This window comes from Acanthopagrus latus, chromosome 9 (genome assembly GCF_904848185.1).
Source record: "Acanthopagrus latus isolate v.2019 chromosome 9, fAcaLat1.1, whole genome shotgun sequence".
In the NCBI taxonomy this organism is placed as follows: domain Eukaryota; kingdom Metazoa; phylum Chordata; class Actinopteri; order Spariformes; family Sparidae; genus Acanthopagrus; species Acanthopagrus latus.
The window spans coordinates 27,419,945-27,442,707 of NC_051047.1; the positions used below are offsets into that span (position 1 = coordinate 27,419,945).

General features: G+C 38.8%; 2 protein-coding genes and 1 long non-coding RNA gene across 3 annotated transcripts; 2 read left to right on the forward strand and 1 right to left on the reverse strand.

The window, feature by feature from the left end:
- Positions 1-8: 8 nt before the first annotated feature.
- On the forward strand, positions 9-5,936 carry LOC119025852 (sterile alpha motif domain-containing protein 9-like). The gene is made up of 3 exons (XM_037109859.1): positions 9-599; positions 820-890; positions 3,906-5,936. Exons 2-3 carry the CDS (start codon positions 864-866, stop codon positions 5,835-5,837), a joined length of 1,959 nt encoding a protein of 652 aa, XP_036965754.1. The 5' UTR covers positions 9-599; positions 820-863; the 3' UTR covers positions 5,838-5,936.
- LOC119025855 lies at positions 2,750-22,060 on the reverse strand. Its single transcript, XR_005076938.1, has 2 exons — positions 21,578-22,060; positions 2,750-4,017 (listed from the first exon to the last, which is right to left on the reverse strand). It is a non-coding gene; the product is annotated as an uncharacterized LOC119025855 (long non-coding RNA).
- LOC119025851 (sterile alpha motif domain-containing protein 9-like) lies at positions 9,817-18,592 on the forward strand. Its single transcript, XM_037109858.1, has 5 exons — positions 9,817-10,238; positions 11,239-11,280; positions 12,696-12,758; positions 12,855-12,921; positions 13,196-18,592. The coding sequence occupies exons 2-5, from the start codon at positions 11,258-11,260 to the stop codon at positions 17,708-17,710; spliced, it is 4,668 nt and encodes a 1,555-aa protein (XP_036965753.1). The 5' UTR covers positions 9,817-10,238; positions 11,239-11,257; the 3' UTR covers positions 17,711-18,592.
- Positions 22,061-22,763: the final 703 nt, after the last annotated feature.

Here is a 22,763-nt window from a genome sequence, read left to right on the forward strand (position 1 = left end):
ACTTATTTGAGTCGAAGCGAGTAAACTCAACAGGTCAGCTGTTCGGACCCGGAGCGCTGCAGTCCCGGCTCGGAGCGATATAACAAGCGAGAAACGCCAGCTGTTCTACTGTTGTGCTAACTGGGGCTAATGCTAACACAGAGACCGGGACAAACCGGGGAGGGTTTGGACTGAAGTCACGGCTCGGCTGCACCGTCAAGCCCCGCCTTCCCGCAGGCTGCAGCCACGTCACTGCCTCAATCCCCACTGGCGCCTTTATTTGGATGATCAGCAGCGGTGGTTTAACTTTCACGACAACTCAAGACACAAAGTTAAGTCTGACACGAAGGAAGGGACCGAGGTTCAGTGTTTCCCCGCGGAGAGTTTATAATCAGATGCATGCTGTTATAATGTGTCGTGATTGAGATCCTGCCGCATCAAACAACCCGGAAAATGACGAAGTTACGTTTTTCACTCTGAATTACAGACTCGTCACCAGTAAACTGGAAGCTGTCTGACACACTCGCGAAGACGGAGGCTGTTTTCAGGGGGAAAGTTCACTGAAGTCTCGGTCTGGAGGGCTGATGGTCGCTGTGATTTATTTTCATCAGAAACACGTGGTGAGTTAAAGTTGTTTTCTGTAGGATGGATGCTTCTCCATGAACACAACAGTTGGCCAGCTGCGTGTGTGTGAAAACAAAATAATACAAATAATACAAAGAAAATAAATAGAAAAAATAATAATGAATAATAACATGTGACATTTTGTGTTTTATGTGTTGGCAGTAAAGCATCTTGTCCTTTATTGCTAATTTCATTTTCAAATACTTCTTTTTGCAGCAGCCGTGATTTACTACATTTGTGCAGAAGGAACCAACGCTGTTATGGCAGATCATGGTAGAACAGTTATGGTAAATAACAGCTGAAATAATCTGCAGAGCACAATCCATTAAACCTTTTTTTTCTGAAATTCGTACTTTCTATTAAACAAAGCACTCTAACTCCCAACTCATCAAATATAGCAGCTTGGTCAGTGGCCTTAAAATTCCCATGAAGTGTAAATCGATGATGAAGGGTTTTAATTGTGCATTTGTTGCTCCATGTCTTACCTATACAGCAGTATCCGGCCAACCGATGGTAAAAGCCAGATTGTAGAGTATTTAACATATGTGGGAGTTTGTAACTTTCTGGGAAACAATACAAAACTGGTGAAGACTCGTCAGGGCCCTTTTATGATGCTACCATGTATGTATAAACAGGACATCATCAGTGCTGATTACTATGTAAAAACAAAACTTAAAAACTTGAATAATAAACATGTTTATTAGGAGTCCCACATGCGGTTAGACTTTCAGAGTAAAGCTTACTGGCAAGGACTCACCATGCATGCTTCCAGGGGATGCACCATATTTTATCTCTGATAATGCTACAATAAAAATCCCAATCGAAATAATTACAAAACGAAACTTGAGCGCTCTGTGCATATCTCAAACAAGCTAACTGGCTCTCTGTCTAGAATGACTGGCTTGGATTGATTCTGTTTTAACTCTTGTAGATGATGGTAAATGATTCTGCCGTTGAGGAAATATGCCATGTTAAAACTACAGAATCGCTATTTAGTTCAGCTGAATTTTGTAGACAAGTCTATCAGGATAATGTGATAGGGTTGTCCACTTAGATTTACTCTTCAATACAAAGTAGTGCTGGGCAATATGGCCTAAAAAATGTACCCTTTTTCACACTAAACTCGATTTATGATTTCAGTAGATTTTTTTTCCTTACTCAAAACAAACTACAAATGACAAAGAAATAAAAAATGTAAAACAGTGCACCTTTGAACTCACTTGAATTTGTCCCTTTATGATAAAATGCTTTTGTAAACATAAATTTAACATGTCAGATTACATGTTTTTATAAAACCAGATTACTTTGAACATGACTTTTTTGCAAAAGGTGCCTTTTGTTTACAAACAGGATTTTGTGTCTCTGAAGATATGAAATTATTTTAGGAACAAACTCTTGTCTTGCTGCCATGTTGTTGTGTTTGTTTCTCTGTGGAAAGTAAATGCAGGGGAGGGCAGTGCCCACTATAAACTATGGGAGCCCATGGGAAGCGATGGCAGAGCATGTTAAAGAGAAAATTGATTTTCACTTTTTAAAGTCATCCTAAAAAAACAAATTCATCAGTTTCACTGATTTATCGCCCAGTCCTAATACAAAGATTTACCTACTCACCGTACCCTTTTTCATTTCAGCATCACACTAAATTTCTACCAGCCCATCAGTATGATTAACTGCAGCCTCAGAACTGCTTTTTATTGCCTTTCTTTGTCTTCTTTGATGTGAAAACATTTGATTTTCACAAAGAGACTTTGAGGGCTCTATCTTAAGCTCAGCACTTTCACATCCAGCGCCCTTGCTGTGTAGTAGCAAATGTACTTGCGTCTATCTGTGTGCCCTGTGGATTGAGGTGTGGTCAGGTTTACTGATGGCTTTCTTGTGGCAGCAGAAAGTGATAGTGCCATAGACCAACAAAAATCTGGTCTAAAGTAAAAGGTGCAGTCTGTTTCCTGTTATTTACAGAGCACATTACATGCACCCACACAGGCGGGTTCACACCAATAGAAATGAATCAGAACTTGGCTCACAGGCCTGAATCTAAAGCGCCATCAGCCACACTGTCAGTCGTATCTGCTGACTGGACTATGAGGTAGTGTGACCGGTGTGCTTCTGTGTTGTGTTGGTTTGAATGATGCTGTGACACCGGGACCTCTTTGGAGACAATCTTCGTTTATTCTGACAAAACAGATAACAGACAACCTCCATGTAAATCGTGCCGTCCACCCGAGCTCCTACACAAATAAAATGCAGAAAAAGATATCGACAAACCCGGAAGTTAGTTCAGTTTGTCGTAGCGTCAAGCTAGCGGTTTTCAACTGTTAAAACTACTATTTTGAAATGCAGCTCTGTTAACCTGTATGCATTATTAGACAGGAACAGACATAACGATAACATTGAGACCAGAAATACATATAATAAACAAAGAGAAATGTTAGGATGGTTCAGGATTATCAACTGAATGAAATAGGTCACCCACCTCTCCCACATGAGATCTGTACAAAAGGGCAGAGGTGGGGGGGCAGGAAGCATTTATAGTGGGGACCACAGAAGAAGAAATCAAAAAGGAGGAGCTCTGAGCTACACAAACAGTCTGCACTGGATTTGGAGGCATTTTCTTGTCAGGCAGAAACAGATTTTGTGTAATTATATACATATTTCATTAAACACAGGTTGACCCGGTTACATTAGCATGCAGCCAGTGAGAGGTTTCACACTCAGGAGTCCATCTAGAGGTGTTTGGGAAGACAAACAAATTAGGGTTGAGGCACTCGTCCATTTTAATAGAGGAAATTCTGGTTTTGAGTATAAAATGGTCACTTACTTCTAATGGGACTCAAATTTGAAACATTCTGAAAATCTGTAGATAAAAGTGCATTTACATGCTCATTTCTTATAATGTTAATTTCCGGTAAGGGTCTTGTTTACCAAATGTGGGTTGTGTTCTGTGGCATTGCTGATTGGGATCTGTGTGATTGTATTTCAGCAGCTTAACACAAGTCAATAGAAGTGTGTTAGCTCATGATAGCGTGACTGAAGCTTAATTAGTGAACACTACACATTTGTTTGAAGCATATGACAGTTCAAGTAGAATTGCCTGGACATGCCCCTGGAAACACTGCAGGTCTGTAGGCCACTGACGATGCTAATGTACTTGACATGTTGGGAGAGAGAATAGGCTGGTATTAAACCATTTTTAAGTTGTTGTGCATTACCACATAATATTTCATCACTTACTATGATCAACAAAGTGTGCAGTAATTTGAGTTTAAAATGAGGAAATAACAATAGCACTCCTTTATTTTTAGAGTCAGGAGGAGGATCCATCACCTGGCACCATGGATTGGTCTAAACACCCAGTAAGATCCAGAAAACAGCCTGGACGACGATGCAAGCCTTATCCATTTGGAAAGTATCAACCTACAAATAGATACATAGAGAACAATATTCTTGATATCACAGAATCTGGTGCCTCAGACTTCATTGAACCCTGCCATGAGTACAAAGCTTTCACCAATGTAACAGAGGAAACAAAAATGAAAAAGTTCACTTATGAGGTAATTCGCTTTGCAGCTGCCTGCATGAACAGCCGTACCAACGGCACCATACATTTTGGAATAGGGGACAAGCCAGACTTCATCCATGGTCAAGTGTTGGGAGTGGTTGTTGTTGAGGACAGAGAGGCTTACGTTAAAGAGCTCAAACTTGCCATTGATCGTTGTTTTGCGTATAAACACAAGCAGATTGCTAAAATGTGCATCAAACCTGCTCGATTTGTCGGTGTTCTCAATAAGAATACGACATCATCTGACAAATGTGTGATAGAAGTGGACATAGTTCCTGAATCAAAGATCTGTGGAGAAAACATCTTCCAAACTTTCAACATGGAAACAAAAAAAGCCAAGAAAAAAGCGAAAGGTAAAGAAACAGTCAAACCTGAAACAAAACCACAGAAACAATTCTTTGTCCGAGATGGAGGCAGCAGCAGGGATCTCCTCGCACCAACCACAGGTGCCAAACCTATGGTGGAATACGGCCAGTTTGTTGATCGTATACCACAATTAGCTCAACTTCGAAAACAATCTGAAGAGAAGCACCCCAATGTGATAAAAAGCAGTACTCAAGGCTCAAGATTAAGTCAGATGATAACTGGTGGTTCCCTCTCATTAGATAAGTCACACTTTGAGCAGTATGTGATCATAACTAACAAATCACATCCAGTTCAGTTGGAATCACTGGGATTTCTTGTTGAACTCAACCCAACAGCTGTTTTAGACTTTGATCCAGAATCAGCTAAACATGGATTACAGCACCACTTTAAACAGCTGAGTAGACTGAGTGTCCATTTACCAGCAAAGTATAAAATCACAGAAGGAGTTGAGGACATTGCAAACAAGTTAGAATTAACTCGTAACACCAGCTGGGTATTCTGCAACAGAGGTATTGAGCATGAGGTACCATCAGAAATAGATGAGTGGTTGATGGACAAGGGAGCCTCCAACCGAGATAAGATGTCATTTTTGTGTCGGAAAGATGTGCTTCCAAACAAGAGATTTCTTGTCATCTTCTTACTTTTGTCAACAGTGAGTGACGAGATGGACCCTCTTGTTAAGACATTCAGTACATTCTATCAGGAGCTCAAAGGCACAGAACAAATTCTTTGTGTATGTGACAATGAGAATGCATTTATCTCCTGGAGAGACCTAATCGATGCTCGGTGCGGAATCGACATTTCTTCCAGATGCATATATGAGCTCAGTCTTGCAGAAGTAAATGGCACTATTCTTAGTCTTTTTTCAAAGCATCTTTTATCTAAGAATTTCCTAACCTGTGGTGGAGGAAGCAAAGTCATCCTTGAAGAGTCAGTGAATCAAAGCCTGAACACCTTAGAGGTCTTCTGCATTAAGCAACAAGAAAATCTTGACTCTGGTGGGACTGATGTGGCCATGTTTACTTCATGGATTCTCAGGGACACATTCCGTTGTGCTGTCCTCAGAGACTGCAATGCTGACTTCACTGAAGTAGCTGAGCAAGTAGTCACACTTTTAATGTATGGCCATGAGGAGCAAGTACCACGGGTCCCAGTTTTGCTGATGATATATGACTTTAAAGGCAACCATAAAGCCGTTGACTTGCAGCAGGCCATTGACAAAGAATGTGTGAAAAAAGGAATTCAGGGTATGTCAGCAAAAGTAATCCCCCTTGAAAGCCCCACTAATGGGTCCAGCTCTCACAAGTAATAATAATATTAATTGGTGTGAATGCTGACACAGCATTCACACTAATTAATATTATTAAAGTTTTTATTCTTCTTCCGTACGTTTTTCGGCATGCTTCTTCTCCTACAGTTCTTGAGCTATTGAAACCATTCAAGTATCAAAATGTGCAGCTTTTTAAGGATGAGTGCTTGTATTTTTCTTTCTTCTACCTTTCATAATTTTGGAAATATTAAGCTTTTTATGCAAAATTTTAACTTCAGCATACGTTCGGCTATTGAAACGTTCAGCTGTTAAATGTTCAGCTTTTTAAGCTCTTTCAGCCTTGTGCTTTTCAGCTTTTCAACTTTTCAACATTTTCATAAATTCAGCTTTTTATAAAAAAAAAATGTAACATTGCCGCAAATGGGAAAAGCTTCAAATCCTCGTCAAAAATCCTCGACTTTCAACCTCTTCTTCTCCCTCCTGCTTTGAGCTAGAGACACCATTCCAACTTTAAAAGAGTCACAAAACCTTGAACTATTGGGCTTGTGTTCAGTTTTTAAAGATATTGTACGATTTTGGACTAATCACAGTTTTAGTTTGAAGAACTTTTAGCCTGTCTTCTGACTTTATAATGGGTGTGTATCGCGTCGGCTAGAGTGCGTGACATCATCGCCAGAGTGTAGAGCGGCTGAAGCTGATCAAGAAAAAAATTATCTTCAGCTTGATTTAGATCCCAAACCTTTTACTCAACATAGACAATGTTTACATAGAAATGTAGGAAAACTTGTTGGCTTTCAGATGATGGTCTCATTTTAGATGTATGAGTTACAGTTTTGGATGTGGAAGCCCTGGAGCGACAAGAAGTGAAGTAGCTGCCCCATAAGCCCCAATGTTAATTTTGAGCCTTAAGTTCTAGAGGACAGCAGACGGTACCTGATTTGTCTCTCGCGTTTGTGCCCTCATTTCTCACTTTCCAGAAATAAAAACCAGATGACCGAGTTCGGCAATATCTCCTCTCACTCACCATATAGATATTTTGACCCTAACTATTAACGTTTTTTCTAAAATCGCAGGGGTTTGGGAGGCATTTTCCCATTCATTCTTAGGGGACAGCGTGTGTATCTGTAGAATGCGTGTGTATTGTGTCAGCTAGAGTGAGTGAGAGCAGCTGGAACACTGGAGAGAGAATTCTCTCTTCAGCTGGATTTGAATCCCACATCTTTTACTTCACATAGATGATGCAGCCATTTTAAGCTCTTTCTGCCTTTAACTTTCAACTGATTCAGTGTTTTTTCACCTTTAAGTTCTTTCTCCTTTTAACTTTCCACCGTTCCAGTCTTTTTTCACATTTTTAACCTCTTTCTGCCCTCTTGCTCTACACCTTTTTAGCCTTTTCACATATTCATCTTTCTGCCTTTTCAACTCCTTCAACCATTCTGCTTCATGTTCAGATATTAAAGTGTTCAACTTTTTAAACTCTTTCAGCCCTCCTCAGCTTATCTGCCTTTTCATCTTTTAAAAATATTCATCTTTGTACCTTTGCAGCTTTTTTATACATTCTGCTTCACGTTCTGCCACAGAAACTGTTCAGATATCAACGTGTTCAGCTTTTTATGCTCTTTCTGCCTTTAACTTTTCAACTTTTTCAGCAGTACATTCAGCAGATCTCCCTTTGGCCTTCAGCATTCACACTGTATTTTCGCAGGAAATGCAATTTGTCTAATATTAATAATAATGATGATAATAATAATAATTAATCATTTCATATAGTGCTTTACAGGTTAAAAAGCAGAAATATTGGGTGCTGTTTAGCTCAGTAGGTAGAGCAGGGGTCCCATGTACAGAAGCTTTTTTTCTTGATTTGTTCTGACTCATAACTGAACCTTGACAGAGACCAGCTTATCAATGTCTTGTATCAAAATTATGAGATTGTTTTATTTTGAGGTTATCTGATGGGTTCGGTAGTCCTATTTTCGCGGCTTTGTTTCTGTTAGGTTTAGTTTCTTGATATTGTGTTAGGGTAGAGGGTCATCCCTCAGTCCGACGGCCCCCTGTGGGCTGGTCTGGGTGGCTGCCCTTCTTTTGTTCATTTTGGCCCACCCATCAGATTCTGTTTTGACATTGTAATTGAAAATGATGTCAACACTACAAATAAAATGTCTTTTCAACTTTGATATTGTTGTTCTGTTCAAGCAACATCTGTTGATGTTTATTTTCCCATGTTAAAAGGGAATTTCTTTTGGGATTGTTCACTGTACAGATTGTACAGTTCACTAATGCAATGTGATTGTGATTTTGGGCTTTATAAATAACATTTCATTTTATTTTTTTACTTGCACCACACACTTGAGGGTGCCAAAGGTTCAGAAATGATAAAAAACCCCTTCATAATGTGTTCTACTGACTGCCCAGTTTAATAGACACAATACATAGTTATAGTTGCGCTCCAGTGTCCAACTCCTAAAAACAAGATGATAATTGCTGGTTTAATTTAAGAAAAATCTTGATAAAGCAAACCTAAGTCACTTTGGATTTCCAGCCACAAGACACTTATTGTATGAATTGAATCACTGCACATGAACAAAATGGCAGTTTTCACACAACACAGATGAATATATGGCCCATGATCATTATGAGTATTACGATTTGATGTCCTGCTGATCAAAAGATATGTTCAGGCCCAAGGCTGAGATGCAAAAAGAAGTTCAGCGGAAGTGAAAATACATTTTTGGTGCAGCCTAGTGGCAGGTGATAGAAAGCTGCAGTATCACCAAATAGAAGAACTCCACCTCCCTTGATGACAGAGTGACTCACATTACCATCTGAGATTTGAACTTTTCAAACAATTCAATGATTTTCCCCTTCCCTCCAGGACTTGCACACACACAACCCTGCAGGTTCTCAACAGTTTGTGCTACACTGACATTGGCTCAACAAGTGACAAATATCTATAGGAGATTGTTTGTCTAGATTTGAAGAGAGACACCACACAGATACCAAAAAAATCATAAACATCTTCTCTTTAAGTCGCATAAGATCTCATTTGATGCCATTATCTACATCACAGGACACAATATTCATGCAATGCAGAACCATGTATGGTAAAATCTAGAAGCAGTAGAATTGCCTGTGATTTTACAAAGTTGCGTAAGTATATTCATACTATTTCACCAGTGAAGGCCTTAGTGAGCCTGATCTGGGAAGATTAGAAAACTGCAGTTGCAGGAGAAGTACTCTGATCTGTTACTTAAAGCTGCAGTCTGGAGTTTTGAGAAAAAAGAGGACTTAGCCAGAATATCTGAATGATCACAGTGCCCAGGTCTGTCCTTCTTCCTGTCTGCAGCCCTGTAGCCCTGCCATGCACGAGCAGGCTTGTAACCATGGTAACACAAGATGCAAACAACTATTAGTTATAGTATTTAAGTACAAGTGAAGTTTGGAACATTATTTTGACTGCTGTGGCTGTATGATGATTATATTTTGCTCAAAATAAAGTATTTTAACTGTTTTCTTTTGTGTTCAGGTACAGTATATGAAAGTGCCTGTTGTAACAGTGACTCTAAAAGAATTATGGCCAAAACTAAAGCTTGTGTAAAAGCTGTAAACAATCAAGCAGTCTGTTGTCCTGTTCATCTCAGACACTCTACCTCAGTATCTCATAAATTCAAGGTTCAGAGAGCAATAGCTCGAGGTGTGGTCTGCTATAAATCTTAATTTTCCCTTCCTTCCAATTTGCCACTGATAAAGTTTTGCACTCAAGCACTCTCATGGAAATAGCTGGGCCCTCCCAAATGTCTGCACGATTCAGAATCTATTCACACATTTTCTGAATGTTAATTAGTAGCAGGATGTTGACAAAACGAATGAGAATGGAACTACACAAAATAACTGCTACCTTTCTGTAATACTGTGATATATTGGGTTGGTTGGCTGAAGCAAGGAAGAAGCATAAAGTATTCAGCGAATGTTACTCATTTAGTGCATTAAAGCTGAACACCAATTCAGTAAAGAAGATTTCCTCCCAGCAGCTCGAAGTGATGTGACTGATGTACCTGGAACATTACAGGCTAGTCATCATCGTTCCCTGTCATACCCACTGACTTCAGCCACAAGGCAGCCATCTCTGGTATTGTTTCTTTTAAACAAAGCAACCAACACACACACACACACACACACACACACACACACACACACACACACACACACACACACAAAGCATTGCTTAGGTTTCGTTTCCTGTGAATAGACAGCCCACTGAGGGAGTTACTAGCTTCCGCATAGCACCGTCACAGAACAGATTTCTCTCTCCTCTCTGCAAACAAGCACATAAAGTTGTCTCCTGGAAAGTTCAGTCACATCATCCCTGTTGGAACACCTGAGCCTTGAACATCATGGAGGACAGCTGGCAGCACTGAGTCTCGATGAAATTGTCCAGAGGGGGTAAGTGTGTATTATCTAGCCTGTAATTTTTCTTTAATGAGCACTGGTTGATGGAAATGAATTTATCACAAAATGAACAATCTAAGTTATTTAAAATGAAAAAACATTTAATGCTTCACTCACATCCTCCAGTTTGGTTATTGTCTTACACCTTACTTTAGGATTTCAGTTTGTGTGAGAGATAACTTATTGTTCCATTCTAACATAACATTGATTCTTAGCACATCTATAGCAATTAAAAGAGCTGTTAATCAAATATAAAGTCACATTCTGATAGTTCTGTTTGCTTCAATATGATGGAATTGTGAATTGAACAGTTTTGACAGTTCTGAGCAGCTTCTTCCTGGTTTTATTAAACCACATTCAGGAACCACACTGATGATTTCCTCATATGTCCAAGAGTCTGGTTCACTCTAAAACAGATTCAATGGGAAATATAATTGCAGTTTGGGGAAGTGTTGTGAAACTGTAGTAATGTTTCAATTGCATTCATCCATACATGTATAGTAAATTCAGCATGTCAGATCATAGAAACTACTACAAATACTAAGAAGAGAAAGAAAAAAAAACTATACAGTAGGATAATACTGTATATCAGTGAGACAATTAAGCGTCTCTCTTGGCTGACATATAGTTTGTGATAACAAGCAAAGCATAGACGTACCTCAGTATTTATGGTGCCATCAAGGCTAGAGTATAAAACTAGTTATAGGGAGGGCTTTGTTCCACAGTTGTGGCACAGACAGTACTGGCAGAAGGTTAGACGAGGCTAACCATACTGGTTTGATTGGTCCAATGGTCACTGATGAGTTGTGAGAATAGGATTTTCTCATTTGTAATTTACTCGTATCAGATACAAAAAGACTAACAAGTCTAAATGTTTGCTAAAACAATTTGCTTTGATTTGATGGTTGGTGGAAGTATTGAGGTTCGATATCTTGTTTATGTGCTCAGGCATTTTAATATGTCAATGTCTTCACATTTATACTTTATCTCGCAGGGTTACTGGTCAAGCCATCATGGAGGATCAGGAAAAATTAAGGTAAATTTGAAATAAATGCCATTTTCTGTGTTGAGTGCAAGCAGTATAGTATTTAGTCTTCTGTTATCCAGGAAGATTCAGGAACCACACTGGTGATTTCCTCATTGACCAAAAGTCCGGTTCTGCAAAACTGATTAAATGGGGAATAAAATTACAGTGTGAGGGTAAGTGTTGTGAAAAATTAGGACTGTTTCAGCTGCATTCATCCACACATGTATTCATTCATACATGTGTATGTGTAATTCTGCCTGTTACATCATAGAAACTACTACAAATACTAAGAAAAGAGAAAGGAAAAAACAAAACACTTTACCATACACGTCCTTCCACATGTAACACATTACTGTTCAATACCTGTTTAGGATTGGTTCTTATCTGTTTAATTTAATGTGATATTCCAGTGCCAGTTACAATTGGGTAATACTGTATGTCAATACTTTATACTGTGAGACAATTAAGCGTCTCTCTTGGCTGACATATCATTTGTGATAACAAGCGAAACATAGACATACCTCAGTATTTATGGTGTCATCAAGGCTAGAGTATAAAACTAGTTATAGTGATGGCTTTGTTTCACAGTTGTCATGACACAGACAGTACTGGCAGAAGTTGGGTTTTTTTTTTTAGGTCTAGGCTAACCATACTGGTTCTTCCACATTTCTCATGTCCATGTGATCAGGCCATCACATGAAAATAAGAAAGGATAAGAGTCCTTACTCGAAATCGAGGTGAGCTCCACTGCTTCTCTGCCATGACCAAGCTCAATTGCATGGGTGTAGCAGCTCAGTCCCATCTACCCTCATCATTATGTTGTGCCAACAGTCATGCAGGGAACTCTAGACACAGACATGAATATGGTGCACGATATATTTCAGGGATGATGATAATTATTATCCACCATGGCCTCCACAGAAAGAGTTTCCTTTCCAATTTGTAGATTGATGAATAGTACATGGTGTTAAGTATAGTGTATGAGAGAGCTTAGTGGTGGTGAAACTGGGACGTTGCAACCATATCATAGTTTGTTTTAGCATAACATTAGCTTTTTACTTCTGACAATGCATTTATGCATTAAAAATCAAAGTATTGTTCCTCAAGTGGTGGTCATTTTTGAGGGTTATCTTGCTGAACAAAACATGTAAACATCCAACATTTTTAGATATCCATAGAAGGTCATGACGTTTCAGTGCAACTGGTCTAAAAGCCACTGATGAGTTGTTAGAAAAGGATTTTCTCATTTTCCATTACTAGTATCAGATACGTTTAAGACTAACAAGTCCAAACGTTTGCTACAGCAAAGACCTAAAGCAATTTCTTTTGTTTTGATGATTGGAAGTATTGAGGTTCAATATCTAGTTTAGGTGCTCAGACATTTTAATTTGTCAATGTATTAACATTTATACTTTATCTTGCAGTATTACTGATCAAGATGTTGTGCAAAGTGAGCCAGCCATCATGGACGATCAGGAAAAATTGAGGTGAAGTTGAAATAAATGACATTTTCTGTATTGAGTTCAAGCAGTATAGTATCTAGTCCTCTGTTATTAATTTCTCTCTTTAAATTACTTTTGTAGCATTAGCCACCCAGACGTGTGCAAAGTGAGAGCCAGTGATGGTATGGCAGATCAAGGTGAAATGAAGGTAAATGACAACTTTTAGGAAAGATGCTCCTATAACACAACCCATTAGGCTGCAAGTAGATTCAAATGGACTTAAGGACAATAGATTTAAAGATGAAAACAATTATCAAACCAACACAACTTTGTAAGCTTTGTTCACTGCCTGTTTATTATCCAAATTGAAGTTGTATGCATTACCACATCTGAGACTAAATGTGATCAAGAAATACTAATTGTGCAGTGATCTGAGTGGAAGATGAGGAAAAATAACTTATTTACTTATTAACTTATTTTAGAGTCAGGAGGAGGATCTGTCATCTGACATCAAGGATTGGAGTAAACATCAAGTGAGACAATGGGCTCTGAAGTTGGATAAGGTGGATGACAGTGTTGCAGAAACACTGTTCAAGCAGGACATTAATGGGTGTAGTCTTTTGCTTTTAGATGCAACAGACCTAAAAGAAATGGGTGTTACCTTTGGCCCAGCCAAACTTGTCATTCATGCCAGAGATGAGGTAGTGAAATTAAAGAGAGAGGAACCAGCAAGCTGCAGAAATCAGCCTGGAAGACCATGTAAACCGTATCCATTTCGTAGATACCATGATCCATATCGATACATGGAGAGCAGCATTCTTGATATCACAGAATCTGGTGCCTCAGACTTCATTGAACCCTGCCACGAGTACAAAGCTTTCATCAATACAACAGATGAATCAAAAATGAACAAGTTCACTTATGAGGTAATTCGCTTTGCAGCTGCCTGCATCAACAGCCGTACCAACGGCACCATACATTTTGGAATTGGGGACAAGCCAGAATTCATCCATGGTCAAGTGTTGGGAGTGGTTGTTGAGGACAAGGAGGCTTATGCTAATGAACTAAAATCTGCCATTGATGGTTATTTTGAGCATAAACACAAACAGACTGCTCAAATTTGCATCAAACCTCCTCGATTTGTTGGTGTTCTCAATAAGAATATGACATCATCTGACAAATGTGTGATAGAAGTGGACATAGTTCCTGACTCAACCATATGTGCTGAAAACACCTACCACACCTCCAACATGGACACCAAAAAAGCCAAGAAAAAAGCGAAAGGTAAAGAAACAGTCAAACCTGACACAAAACCACAGAAACAATTCTTTGTCCGAGATGGAGGCAGCAGCAGGGATCTCCTCACACCAACCACAGGTGCCAAACCTATGGTGGAATACAGCCAGTTTGTTGATCGTATACCACAATTAGCTCAACTTCGAAAACAATCTGAAGAGAAGCACCTCAATGTGATAAAAAGCAGTACTCAAGGCTCAAGATTAAGTCAGATGATAACTGGTGGTTCCCTCTCATTAGATAAGTCACACTTTGAGCAGTATGTGATCATAACTAACAAATCACATCCAGTTCAGTTGGAATCACTGGGATTTCTTGTTGAACTCAACCCAACAGCTGTTTTAGACTTTGATCCAGAATCAGCTAAACATGGATTACAGCATCACTTTGAACAGCTGAGTACAGCAAGTGTCCATTTACCAGCAAAGTATAAAATCACAGAAGGAGTTGAGGACATTGCAAACAAGTTAGAATTAACTCGTAATACCAGCTGGGTATTCTGCAACGGAGGTATTGAGCATGAGGTACCATCAGAAATAGATGAGTGGTTGATGGAAAAGGGAGCCTCCATCCGAGATGTGATTTCATTTTTGTGTCGGAAAGATGTGCTTCCAAACAAGAGATTCCTTGTCATCTTCTTACTTTTGTCAACAGTAAGTGAGAAGATGGACCCTCTTGTTGAGACATTCAGTACATTCTTTCAGGAGCTCAAAGGCACAGAGCAAATTCTCTGTGTATGTGACAATGAAAGAGCATTTACCTCCTGGAGAGACCTAATCAATGCTCGGTGCGGAATCGACATCTCTCGAAGATGCATTTACGAGCTCAGTTTTGCTGAAGTCAATGGAACTATTCTTAGTCTTTTGTCAGAGAACCGTAGATTGTGCCGTTTCCTACCCTGTGGTGGAGGAAGCAAAGTCCTCCTTGAAAAAAAAGTTGAGCGTAGCCTGAAGACCTTAGAGGTCCTGTGCGTGAACCAATGTGAGGGAGGAAACGAGGACAAAATTGAAATAGAGGAGAATTTCTACAAAGGAGGAAAAGTATCATGGTGGAACTTCTATTTCTCAGAGCAGCCTGGATCCACACCATTTATCAAACGAGACAAGTTTGACTTCATCATGAACACAATCATACCTGATTTGTGCTCCCTGAGAAAAGCCTGCGTGTTAATGAACCTCAGGCATGTACCTGGATGTGGTGGGACAACTCTGGCCATGCATACTTTATGGTCTCTTCGAGACAGATTCCGTTGTGCTGTCCTCAGAGACTGCAATGCTGACTTCACCGAAGTAGCTGAGCAAGTGGTCAAACTTTTGATGTATGACCATGAGGAGCAAGTACCACGGGTCCCAGTTTTGCTAATGATAGATGGCTTTGACGATAAGGAAAAAGTTTTTGACTTGCAGCAAGTCATTGACAAAGAATGTGCAGAGAAAGACATTCAGTCCAAGTCTGCACAAGTAATCCTCCTGAACTGCATGACGTCAGAGTCCACTGAAGACACTGAGGCAACTGAAGACACAGTATTCATTGGAAATGATCTCTCTGAGAAGGAGCAGGAACAGTTTGATAGAAAACTTGTGGAAATAGAGAAAACACACAAGAATGCTCAAAAAACATTCTATGGATTCATGATCATGAAGAAGAACTTTAGCACTGAGTATGTTGAGGGCGTGGCCCGCAAGACCCTGAAGAGCTTTGACATCAATGAGAAGCATGCACAACTCCTGGCAGTTTTAGTTGTGTTGAACATATACTGCAAAGGTGCCTCCCTCTCTGTCTCTCTATGTGAGGAGTTTCTTGGTCTTCAACCAAAACCATTTTGTGGAACCATCAAAGTCAAAGACGGATTCAGGAAATTTTCGACTTTAATTTCCAGCTGCTCAGTGGAGGGCAAGGTAGTTTTCACAGCAGTGAAAATGATCCATTCAAGTATTGCAAAGCACTGTTTGCAGGAACTTACAACAACACACAAGGTGCGTAAAGCTGACATTGCCGACCTTCTGTTGACCACAAATGAGCTTTATGAAAGCACACAAGGAAAAGACAAACTCCTGCAAGATGTTCACCACATTTTGGTGAAGAGATATCATTCATTAGAGGAGGAATCTGTCTTCTCTCCATTGATTCAACAGATTGCGAAGGAAACCCCAGGACTTGAAGAGACGGTGCTACAAAATGCATCTAAAAGATTTCCAAAAGATGCCATTATCTCTCAGTTGTTAGCCAGGTACTATTACCTAAAAAAGAGGGACTTCTCAGAGGCAAAAGTTTGGGCAAAGAAAGCCAGAGATCTTTCCAAGGACAGCTCATATATGGCAGACACATCAGCACAGGTCATCAAGCATGAGCTCAAGAATGCCATTGCAAATAGCAAAGAAGAGACCATCCGTCCTGAAAAATTGAGCGACCTTCTCAAAATGGCTCAGTCAGCAATAGATGCATTCAAGGAAACACAGAGTCTTGCAAAGCAGGAATCACTTGAGCGATTACAAATCAAGACAGAAAGCAACCCTTTCAATACATCAGGGTACTTGGGAGAAATTCAGGTTGGAGTACTTGTCATTGAGGTTCTGGCAAAGACCCCAGTATTTTCTTCTGTCAATGTCCGCCATGACATAATGAGTCAGGTTCTCTCTGGAAATGTTAAACTTCAGGATGTAGAGAAATCTGATCAGTGCAACAAACACAGAACCTACTACTTCTGTCTCAGACAGTTTGAGGATTTACTTTACAGCCTCAAATACAGGATGAAGGTTAACTTTGACTTCCTTGACAACTTCTATGTGAACTTGGGCATCAGATTTGGAATGAAAGACATCCGTGATCAAGTAGCACAAAACGAGCTTTTCAGATGTTTTAGACAGTATGCAGAAGTTTTCTGCAAGACAGATTCTGCAGATCTTTTGAGGAACAAAACCATGCAGACAATGCTGAAACTACACCAAACAAGACAAAAGCTGGAGATGCAAAAAGCTGATACCTATTCTGGGATTCTGAGCTTTCTCTCAAATGGCATTCCACCTGAAAAAATGGAAGGGATTGCCAGACAGTATGGTTTTGTTTTGGAACATCGTCATAACCTGACTGTGAAGGAGAAAATCAACTTCCTGTATGTCAATGTTGTGTTGAGTCGTCTCAAACTGGAATCACCCCTCGTTCTGCCGTATCAGAACCTAATGCAACTCCTTAGCCAAGTTCTGCAGGAGCCAGTCTCATTAAGTGATAGTCTGTCCCTGCACTTCATTGCAGTTGTGCTGTTGTGGCCACAGCAGCACCTGGACAGTCCGGACTATAGAAATCTGGGGAGTTACATCTCACAGATGAGGACCAATTATCATGCACTGATGAAGGAAGTGTACAATGGCAAGAGGCCCGTAATCCATTTCTTCCTGGGGAAGAAGTGGGGCTATGAACGACTGGTACCCCTTGGAGAAATCAAAAATTGCATCAGGGTTGAGCAGATTTCCTCTATGTGGGAAAATGGCATAATCTGGAAAGAGAAGAAGGTGACGGAGCTCCTTTGCAGGGTCACTGGCAGGGTAATGGGCAATGTGATACTGGCAGACTGTATCCCAGATCTGAAGGTCGAAGTTGCTCCAGTGTTTCGAAGTGAGCTTCGTGGTCATGCCCACGGGTCAAAGGTGTCATTCTTTCTCGGTTTCTCGATGAAAGGCCCTCTTGCTCTTGACATTAACTAAATCATGAAGCAGCGTATTTGAACATGCTGTATTTCCAGCTAATCATGTGGATCCATCTGTTTTATACAGCCCTGTGTATGGAATGGGATTGAGTTGAATGGATGTCATTCTGTTACATTTTTGCCTGTTCCCTTGGCTGTTTATTACCTTACTGATACTACTGCGCTAATGGGAAGGAAAACATTTGTCAAGTATAACATTAAAATCAAATCTTCTTACAATGTTACAGTGAAATGTGTGATGAAAGCTCACAAGCCTGTAAATCTAATCATTTTTTAATAATGAAAATAGAAACTTTTTTTCACACTTCTGTGACATTTGAAATCAAACTCAGCTGTTACAAGTTGTCATGTTCTGATTTAACTGAATGCAATAATTCAGAACGATACTGCTCTGTGAAATGAAATGATTTGCATTATGCATTCTTTACAACATTTACTTGTGAAAAACTTTTACAGCTGTGATAATCTTACAGCCATAAGATACTTTTTTTTGTATCTTTACTTTATACATATCGTTGATCCTTAATCATTCATTATTGATACAGATTTGCTTTAAATAACCTTTGAATGTTTTGCTTACATATAAATGTCTCTCTTAATCATTTTTAATCATAAAAAATATTTGTTTGTTTTCTTTTTTTTACAATGAACTTATCCAACATTTTAAAGTGAATTCAGCTGTTACCTATTTTCATGTTGTGCTGCACCTATAGTGTACTTTGACTATGTAAGAACTTGTGATTTTCCTGATCTCTTATTTGTTGTTAACTGATAAAATTTGATTAAAAAAAGCAGTTTAACAATTTTGTTCTATGAAATCAAACGATCTGTATCATATCTTCTATTATACATCTACCACTGAAAAAAAAAAGTGTACTTTCACAACTACGTAAGAATGTGTGATTACGTTTTGTTTTAATCTCTTTTTTGGTATGTATCTTGATCTTGCATTGTCCATTAACGATACAAATGATATGATGAAATGGCTTTGCTTTCACATAATCTTTGAATGTATTTTTTTTATTTTGTGTTTTTTGGTTCCCAATTATGTGTTACTACTGATGACTTTTTCAACACAATAGCTGTTATTTTTTTGTCATTTTGTCTTACAATACTTTGATGATTCTCTTGAAAACATCTTTTTTTTGCATTCCATGAAAAAAACATTGCACTTTCTAATAAATTATGTAAGATGTACTGTAACCTGACCATGTGAGAACTTTAAATTTACCACCATGAGCACAAGCTGTTACAATCTATTCCAACCATAAAGAAAAACATCACTTTTCTAAAAATGAATATCCAAAGTAAATTTAATTGACTAGTTTCACATCGTTTATTGCTAAAACAAAACACATTACAATGTCCATGTAAGGATAATTTTAGCGGTATCACACACTGGAGGGCGCCACAACCTCAGAAATTATTTTGTGTTCCAACAACATTAGAACAGTAACATTTAGTTGTGTTTTGTACCCCATTGCTGAAAAACCCCCACAATAAAAGCTGGTTCCATTTCAGGAAAACCTAAATTATCTTTGTTCTCGAGCCACTGGACACTAATCGCTAGATGCGGAAAGCAGTTCAGAGGGTGAAAATGCATCTTAGAATCTACTCACTTACAGCAAATAATAACAGACAGATGGGTGTAAGTGTACTTAAGGGTGGAGGAGGTTGGTGCGGCCCAGTGGCAGGTAATAGAAAAACACAGTGTCACCAAACAGAGGCGCTCCAACTCCCTAGATGACAGACAGTCTGACTCATGGTGCCTTTTCTGCTTCTCAGTTAACCATTTCTATTATATGACTTGCACACACTGCTGCTGATGGTGTTTTAGGGTCATGATGATTAGGAAGGTGTGTCCTGTTACTAACTGTATGTTTCCTTCTGGCCTGTCAGAGTGCAGATTCTCAACAGTTTGTGCCACACTGACGTTGAAGAAGCAGATGACTCAACAAGCGACAAACATCCATAGGAGATTGTTTGTCTAGATTTGAGGAGAGACGCCACATAGATACCAAAAAGTCAATTTCATCTTCTCAGACTTAATATCTTTGTGTTTAAGTTTAATAAGATCTCATTTAATGCCATTTTCTGTAGCACGACACAATATCCATGCAATGCAGATACAGTATGGTAAAATCTGGAGGCAGTAGAATTGCCTGTGATTTTACAAAGTTTCTCAAGTATATTCATACTATTTCATCAGTGAAGGCCTTAGTGAGCCTGATCTGAGAAGATTACAAAATGGCAGTTATAGGAGAAGTACTCTGATCTGTTACTTAAGGGTCAGTTTCAACACTACAGTGTAGAAATACTGCGTTGCAAGAAAGAAATCTAACATTTAACCTTGCCTGAAGTATAAATACAAATATTAGGATGAAAATATACTTAACTTACACAAAGGAAACATACTCATTATGCAGAATTGCCCATTGAATAATAATGTTCTGACAATTTATTCATGCATTAATATGTGCATTGCATTAATGTGGCTTTAAAAGTTGGGGCTTATTTACAGGTAGGCTGTGAATTTCCTCAATCAATAAAATCTTAATCTATACTAAAACATAATAATTTATTTGTAATTTATGTTTTGTATAATTAATCTGAGTCAGGAAAGAAAACAAAGTTATCAAATTTTGTTGAGTGATAATATTTATCTATGAATTGTAAATGTACTTAGTGCAGCAGCAAAATCAAATTGAATCTGGTCATTAGTATTTAGTGTTTCAGTTTTTGTCAGTCAAGATGGATTGAGTCAGATGTTGGTGCAACACATGGCTGAAAACAATCTTCACAGGGTCATATTTTGGGGGTCAAAGGTTATTCTGGTGGTAAGTGTGTCCCACCTGTAATATACTGCAGTGAAAGGGAGCTATGGAAACCAAGTAGCTTTGGAAGAAAATAGGGATATATGTCTCTTCACTCAAGGAGAGATGAATGCAAGAGATGGATAAGGTGTTTGAGGAAAGAAAAAAGCTCCACTCTGCACATGGGCTATTTAATCGACACTTCCTGACGACGTAGCCCAGCTTACAGAAGCAACAGACTTTTCACCAGGTAACATTAGCACAAAGCACACATCTATAACCGTAAGGAGTATCAGTCCCACCCTGTAGCTTTTAGAGACTGAAGTTTGACACAACAATTTAATAATGCATATTTTTCTAGGCTAACTCTGAAGTTAGCATCGCTCTGGTTCCCTCAGCAAATAACCTAATGGATATTTGAAGTGGACTTTGAAATATCACAAACAAAAGCTCTGTGGCAAACAAAAATTTCATGATACTTTTTTGTATCTAATTTTGTACAGCAAGATCATCTTCAAGATTATAGACGGGCAAAGACATAATACACAATTAATACACGCTTTCTGTAAACTGATCAGTGTACAAGTTATTAAGTTAGAGGTAGAAAAGCTTTTAACTAAAGTCGGATTAGTTAAGATTAGTGAGTAGATGATGATGTTTAATACCTCCAACAACCTCTGAAGTCTCAGTTAGATACTTGTTAGAAACCGCTGTTAATACATTAGCGTTTCATACTTAAAATATGGGGCATTTAATTATGTATTTTTATGTTGTAAAACGAAACAACTTTTGAATTTGAGACGAGAGAACTGGAGGTGAAAATATGCAACTTATTTCCAGGTTTTAGGACTATAAACTACCCCACTCTAGGCTCAATAACATATACCAAAAACAAAAAAGACACAAAAAAACATGTTTAACATAGCTAATGTCTCATTATCCCCTTTTAAAATTAAAAAATAAACATAATTAAATGGTAGTAAAGCTCTTTTGGGTGTTAGGAAAAATCATTGTGTGGACAATGTGCAGGTGTTATGAGTCTGCAGGCTTACCAGCCCCGACGAACAAGATGGCGGCCAGCCTCCTGATGACAGCTACGTCTCCCCTCCATCCTCTGATGAACTGAGAGTGCTGTCTTCATCCTGTGGTGTCAACTTGTAACACTCTCTGATAAAACTTCACGGTTTACACGTCAGAATATGTTAGCTGGGTTAGCTATACAGCGGTTAAAAGTCCGTTCACTTTGCTAATGAATGCTAACAACGGACACTCGGTATGCTAATGAGCGAAGATAAACAGGTGAAGAACTGTTTGAGTAGAAAGATCTTCAGCTGCTCACATAAAATGTTAAACATTATTATCCTGACGCAGACTGACAAGCAGAAAGTTTGAGCTATCAACTACACACTTGTCTTGCAACTTTACACAAACTTTTCCTGACGGGACTCCATCAAGCAACCAAAACTCAGTACTTCCTGTTTCCTCGACCAATGAGCGAGCAGTATTTCTCATAATTAAACTTCCTGTTACGACCATGAGACCTTCAAAATAAAAGACAGGATGTATAATTGTCATCTTTTTAAGCTATATTACATTTTACCCTTTTAATCACTCATAATATGGCATTATAGTCATATTGATGACGTAACTTTTAACCCTTTAACCTGATGTAATATTCAATCTTTCTGGTTTATTTTGATTCTATCATATCACAAATTAAACTCAGTGTAGCTATTGATTTAGACAAGCTATACTGTCATGTGATCAAATGTCCAATATTTCCTTTTGGTTTCTGTGAAATTGAACATGAGATTTTAAAACATCACCTCATTTGTGAACATTTCTGCCTGAGTGATTGAGTTAATAGATATTAACCAGTGACAAAACTCTCAGTTGTTTCCAGCATCATCCTTCCATGAAAGTCTTACATTTAATCATAAAGCAGCCTTGTTCTCATTAGTATTAAAAGGAAAATATTTAAACATATGATAATCCTTTTGTGGCCATCTGTGCCATGATCGACAGAGTAAACAGTACTACCCACTAGATACTTTTCATATGATGAATATTCACGAAGAAGGTGATATGAATTTAAGCACAGGCACAGGACAGTCAAGACATTTAAAAACTTTACAAAATGTGGCCTGTGTGTGTCAGTGTAGCTCTGACTCTTTACTTCCTCCCCTGTAGAGAGCGCATCAGAGCTGTGAGACACTCAATCTCAGCTCACAGTCAAGT

Excerpts from the sequence above, each read along its gene's own strand:
- LOC119025852 (XM_037109859.1), top strand. The coding sequence starts at position 864 with ATGGCAGATCATGGTAGAACAGTTATG. Across the intron at positions 891-3,905 it reads ATCATGGTAGAACAGTTATG|AGTCAGGAGGAGGATCCATC; the intron begins GTAAATAACAGC and ends CTTTATTTTTAG.
- LOC119025851 (XM_037109858.1), top strand. The coding sequence starts at position 11,258 with ATGGAGGATCAGGAAAAATTAAG. Across the intron at positions 12,759-12,854 it reads GACGATCAGGAAAAATTGAG|CATTAGCCACCCAGACGTGT; the intron begins GTGAAGTTGAAA and ends TTACTTTTGTAG. Across the intron at positions 12,922-13,195 it reads CAGATCAAGGTGAAATGAAG|AGTCAGGAGGAGGATCTGTC; the intron begins GTAAATGACAAC and ends AACTTATTTTAG.